Here is a 6000-nt window from a genome sequence, read left to right as displayed (position 1 = left end):
GCTTCTGGGCGGACGCTGGTTCCGAGCTCCGCCCACGTCCGCCCGGCCCGGAGTCGGCGCCTGCGCAGTTCGGCTGAGTCCCGTTGTCAGCCCTTCCCCCCCTCCCTAGCAACCGTCCTCGCGCCCGCCTCCCCCCTTGGCCGCCTTCGCGCACGCGCTCCCCTTCCGGCCTCCTGGCCCCGCCCTCCCCGTCACCCGTAACAACCACTCGAGCCTCGCCGGGCCCCTCCCGCTCCCGCCCCCGCCGCCCCCCCGGCCCACTCCCCGGAACCGGCGGCGGAGCTGCTGCCGGCCGGCAGTGGAACGGCGACGGCGCCGCGGAGCCGCCGTCATGAGCGCCCTCGGCCGCCCCGCGTCCCCGGCCCGGCTTTTCTGACCAGAGGTAGGCGCGCGTCTCCGCGGCGGGCTTCGAGCGCGCCCCCCGGCCCGGCCCCTGCGGGCGGCGCAGGGCTCTCGCGGCCGGCTCTCCGCCTAGCCCACCCTTCCCCGGCCCCTCGGCTCCGCTCGGCTCGCCTCAGCTCCGCGACCCGGGTCGGGAGTGGGCCTTCCTCTTGCCCCGTCTCCCCCCCACCCCCGCCACGTGAGGCTCCTACAGTATTGGGTCGCCCCCTCCCCGCCCCCATCACCCCCGATCTTCCCACCCCGGAGACCCCCCTTTCCTGGGGGAAACGGAGTTTGGGTTCCCAGCCGGCCCCCCTGGTGCATCTCCCTGGCTCTCCCCCGGACTGGGGGCCCGAGAAACCGCCGCGCCGGGACTCCCCCCCCCCCCCCCGCGCCAGATGGAGCCGAGGGCCGGGCCGCCCCTCCAGCCTGCTTGGGGTGTACTCGTTGAGTCCGGCCATTGGCTAATTTTAAAGCACCGATTGTCATGCAATAGAGGGCTGCCCTGGTCCACGGTGCCGCTTGGCCGTTGTAACTCCAGATTCCCACGTAGAACGTTCGTTTGGACCAGAGCATCCGAAGCTGGGAACTGGCAGGAGTTCAGAAGCTCGGGAATTACCAGATTCTTGAGCGTAGTCGCTTCGGGTTCTGCCAGGCAGTGGAATCCCGAATAGGTGTTACGGAGTCTTAACCGCGCATTCCTCTTTTTTATTTTTTTAAACATTGTCTCCCCATCCCTACAATCCCCTTACATACCCAGTAAGTATCCTCTCCTTCTGTGGGAGATATCCTAAAATTAAATTTTTCTAGTTAAAAATTTAAAAGGTTATCGAATTCCTGCTGTGCACCAGCATTATCAGGTTGGCAAAACTAAACAGAACTCGATCCCAGCGCACCAGGACCTACCAGTCCCAGAATCAAGATTAATGACGGCATTCCAGTTGATTGTAGTGGATTCAGGAGTTTTGACTCTGAGTCTCCTGATTTTAGAGCTGGAAGTCTTAGAGTGTTGGATCTGAGTCCCGGCAAAGTCAAATGACTTGCTTCAGGTCGCCCCGAGTTACTCTAGCAGTTTTTCACACTGCCAGATATAGCTGTTTGCTGCCAGAACCTGGTCTTTCTGAGAGGTATGCGAAACATACCAGAGGAAGTTCCAGATCTGTTTAAATGTAATTAATATGGGTAGGAATCTTATGAAATAAAATATACCTTTGTAATTTTTTCTTTTGTTACAGCTAGACTTTGGGCTCCTTGAGGATATTCCGTTTTGTGCTTTTGAATATTCTCTCATTGTACTCAGCATAAAATAACTTTCTTAATGATTATCCTCAGCAGGACAGGTAGGCTCTTTGGATTTATTTTTCTTCCTCCCTTTTAAATAGGGAAGTGAAGTCCGTATAGAGGGCTCCAAATAAAAGTGTGTTTTTCAGAAAAATCCAGTTTAGGCTGGGGCCAGCCTCTGAATGTGCCCCTGGCAGAAGGATTCTTGACGGATGAAGTGGGCTTGAACACTTAGTTGATTGCGTCCTGGTATTACAGCTCTTTGAGGCTGAAAAAGTCAATGGAGCCTCTAGCCAGAGGGCTTTAAGAGTGTCTGCCATTTGAAGACTGGTCCCTGAAGTTGTTGTAGCCTGTGCAGTTAGAAAATGGAGATTGACAAGTTTCCCTTGAAAATAGCTTTTGAGGAGTATCCCATAATTTAAGAAACAGTAGTAGTTTTTTTTCCACTTGTATTTTTGTGTGTCCTGGGCTTAATATCTTGAAGTGCTACCATTTTTTTTTTGGCTTCTCATGGAAGTTGAAGAGAAAATGATTCAAGAACTAATTGTACGGGTTATTAGAATAATTGAATCATGGCATTTCACTTGCTGGAAAGGACCCAGGGCAGCCCCGGGAGAAGCGGTGAGGCTGGTAAGGTAACTGATCCTCCAGCCCTCAGACCAGCGCTCCTTCCCTGTCTCCACTTGGACTTTCTTCACCTTTTCTTCCTGCCTTCCTGTCTTCCCTTGCCCTTGTATAGTTAAGCATCATCTTTGGACTTGTGTGTGCATAGAATTGTGACCTATTGAGGTTCTTTAGACTGTAGTATGTTGTGTAAATGCAAATTTTTTCCCTATCATGGTTATTTATCACAAATGTTTGTGTTTTGCAGGTGTGAAAGGATTGCTGTTTTATTGCAATCATGGTGCAAAAATACCAGTCACCAGTGAGGGTGTATAAACACCCCTTTGAACTAATTATGGCTGTAAGTACTTTTCAGTTTACTCTCTGGCTTCTTATCTTCTTAGGTGTCCAAATTTGACTATCTGTTGCTCCGCTTTTACATATTCTGTTTTTATGCTTATGAACTTTAACAAGTTTGTGAAATTGTTTTTAAACTATAAGTCTCTGAAAATCAAAATCTGCATTTCTTTTTAAATTTATCTCAGGGTTATGTGTGAATTTCAGTCAATTCTCCTTTTGAAAATACAGAAGTGGGATTGTGACTAAATAATTCTTCCTCTGGATTTTGCTCTTTTTTTGTTTAAGTAGAAAAGGGATGTGAAGAGTGTGGTATTTTTCTTCTGCTGCTCATTTAGATTGAGGGTGAATTCACTATATGAAGCTGAGCACTGAAGGATGGAGCTTAATTTACAGGATTCTAAGGACTGTGCTGAAATGAGCTTCCTCCGCTAATATTAGATTCTTGAGTCATAATAGATTTCTACAAATGGGGTAATTAAAAGTCTTAATTTTCTTTGTTGTTAACCTAAAGAGATTGGCTCGAAATAATCATTTCATTAGAGGCCAAAAAAAAGAAAACCCCAGACAAACTTTTTCCAATCTCTTTTAGATTACTGTAAGGTACTCTTTCCCTTGGCTTCAGCTCATGTACTTTTTCAGCTGGTCAGAACTCTGGATCCAGTTTGACTTTATGGCATTTCTTACTGCGTTCTTTCAGTTTCTGAGTGAACAATTCTTTTTGCTAAGAGTTGGACATGACTTAGCAGCTGAACAGCAACAAATCCTTTCCCTTCCCTGTCTCTTTTGTGTTACTGTTAAGGTGTGATATGTGACTGAAGGATGCCTTGGTCATGAAATACACCCTGATGAAAGTGCCAGTCTGAACTAGAACCTTTCAGCCCAATGAGAGACCCTCAGCTCCTCCTGGTCCCGTGTAGTCAGCCCCTGTTTTGACTCTGACCGGAAATGATTTTCTGTGTCTGTTCTGTGTACAAAAACTCAAGTGTTTTTGCATCTGGCTGGCTGCTCAACATCGTTTGTGAGATTTATCCAGATCAATTTAGTTTTGGAAAACAAAACTCAAGTCCTCTCAAGGGAACAATTTAGATTTAGGGCGTCTGTTTCTTAAATTGAGGTGTAATTTACAGACAGTGAAATGATCACGTTAGGTTTACAGTTTGATCAGTGTTGACAGAGAGTGACATGGATCTCTGTCAAGATGCAGAACCATTCCCTCCTTTACCTCAGAAGGTTCCCTGGTGCCCCTTCTCTGTCAGGTGTGAGATTTGTGTGTGGGGGGGTGGTAATTTTTACTTCTGTATTTTCCTTCAGTTCTAGGACTGTTCACTGTTTTATGTTAATGGCTTACCGGGAAGGTTTGCTTCCTGTTTGCTGGGTCGGTCGTTTGGTCATAAAGAGCAGAGATCCACTGTGGCCTGAGAGGAGGGGATATTGTTGTTGGAACACACGCTGTGTGTGATGGGATCGTGCAGAAATCCAGGAATGTGAGCTTGCACGGGCTGAGCTCCAGGAACCTGGCTTGGGGAGAGGGGGTTGTTCCCAGAAGCAGTTGTCCCCGGAACTTCACCCTTCACCCCGGGACTCTGCCTTCACCACTGGCTGCTTCACGCTCTCCTACCTTCCCCTCTCCTGTGGTTTCAGCTCACATGCTTTTTCAGCTGGTCAGAACTCTGGCCCCAGTTTGACTTTGTGGCATTTCTTGTTGCCTTCTTTCAGTTTCTAAGTGAACAGTTCTTTTCGCATTTCCTAGTTCAGATTCTAGAGATACTTGATCTGATCCTCCCCGCCGCCCACTCCGGTCCCAGGATGCTGGCTGGCCTGTGGATTCCTTGTGGGGCTTGGTTCCCTGTCCCTTCCTGGTTGGCAGGGGCTGGTGGTGCTAGGAGATTAGTGTGGGGCAGTGGAGGACAGTGAGCCTGGGAGATGCCCCAGGGTGGAGGGGACAGGCGTGGGACTGGTGCCTTATGTTTTCTATTATGTTAAGGACGATTTTTAAATGTTGCTGCAACCCTGATCATTTGAGGCAAAAGCTAGTCTCTTAGGCAAACACTTGATAATAAAGAGGTATTTTGCCTGCCTACTGTTCAGCTTCCTTATTTTCCTTTCTTTATGGTTTTCAAAATGCTATAGTTTGCCTTGTCACATTTATGCAGGGATTTACAGAAGAATTTGAAATTGAACTTCTCAGCCACCCCTCAATCTTTTAAAATTAGCTGGTTTTTCACTCGCTTCTGTTTTAAGCAGTAGTGAAATTTTTTGACTTGGAAGAAATTATTTTTTAACCTGAAAATGAAATATATTACCCTTTTCCTTCCAGAGTTAGGTAGAAACTAGAATGTAAAGTCTAGTGATTTTTGTGGTGTCCCTTGCGCTTTTCTCACTGTAATTGTACGACATAAAATCCTCAGTATTTTCCTTGCTTTATTTTTCTCTTATTGAGGAAGAACAGAAGTACAAAAGAGTTACTCTAAAATATTCTTTTCAGTTTATTCAGAGTGAGCAGAGGCATTCAGTTAATGCAAGAACAGAACTATAATTTGAACAGAAATATTTTTGAGACCCTCCAAAAGTGACTGTGCTTCAGTAGTCACAGAAGTGGCAGTGATAGGAGTGTTGGTCAGGTGGTCAGTCTGTGGTATTCACAGGTGGGTCCAAGTCCTGATTTACAGGGTCCTGTGACGACCGTGGAAGGAAATGCCGTGCCATCCACTTAGAGCCTCTATTTCTCTTAACCGAGAGTTTTGCTGTAATTTAGAATTGCCAGAATATGAGGTGGGAAGTGCCTATGTCAGTAGTAGGTACACGGTAGGTATCAAGTAAGTTAATTATTTTGATTGATTTAATGACAATCTACCATTTGTTTTGGGGTCAGTATACTTGGTAGAATTAAAAAATCGTCTTGAGTGTTAATGGTAAACAAGCAAAACTGAAGTGAAGGTGTTTCAGCAGGCATTTGTGGCATCCGAGGGGCGTTCTATTGTCAGATGTGAGCCCAGAAACGATGGTTGACGCTTTGGTGAGTTGAAAAGCCCCCCGGCTGAGCCCCCTTTGAGGGTGAGGAGTCTGAGGCTCTGGGAGGAGAGAGCTTGCGCAGGTAGTTGGGATAGAGTTTGGTGTTCTTTTTATTAGAATGTGTATCCTGGAATGTTTGTGGAGGGTTCTTGTCCTTGAAGAGTGACCTTTCCAGGCTCAACCAGAAATGTGTCTCGGGGCTGCTCTGCCCAACCTTAATCCGTGAAGGGCATTCCAGTCGCTTGTGGTCTCCCCGGCCTAGTGAGGTGACCGCCGAGAATGGACTTGGGTGGCAGGTGTGGTTCTGAGATGCTTGGATTTGAGTGTTTCATTTGGAAAGTTCTGAGATAAAACACTGATTTC

The 6000-nt window shown here is 47.4% G+C and overlaps 1 protein-coding gene across 2 annotated transcripts in view; it reads left to right on the top strand.

Moving 5' to 3' along the window:
• The first annotated feature begins 219 nt into the window (after positions 1-219).
• Positions 220-6000, top strand: part of SEC14L1 (SEC14 like lipid binding 1) — a 47943-nt gene continuing 42162 nt past the window's right edge. Inside the window, exons 1-3 of one of the 2 annotated variants that reach the window (XM_043905406.1) lie at positions 220-382; positions 1617-1721; positions 2534-2626. In XM_043905406.1, coding sequence (XP_043761341.1) covers positions 2564-2626 — 63 coding nt within the window. In that variant the 5' untranslated portion in view covers positions 220-382; positions 1617-1721; positions 2534-2563. The remainder of the gene's footprint in view (positions 383-1616; positions 1722-2533; positions 2627-6000) is intronic. The other variant, XM_043905404.1, reaches the window with a different exon arrangement.

Source organism: Cervus elaphus, chromosome 5 (genome assembly GCF_910594005.1).
Source record: "Cervus elaphus chromosome 5, mCerEla1.1, whole genome shotgun sequence".
In the NCBI taxonomy this organism is placed as follows: Eukaryota; Metazoa; Chordata; class Mammalia; order Artiodactyla; family Cervidae; genus Cervus; species Cervus elaphus.
This window is presented reverse-complemented; position numbering and strand designations above follow the sequence as displayed.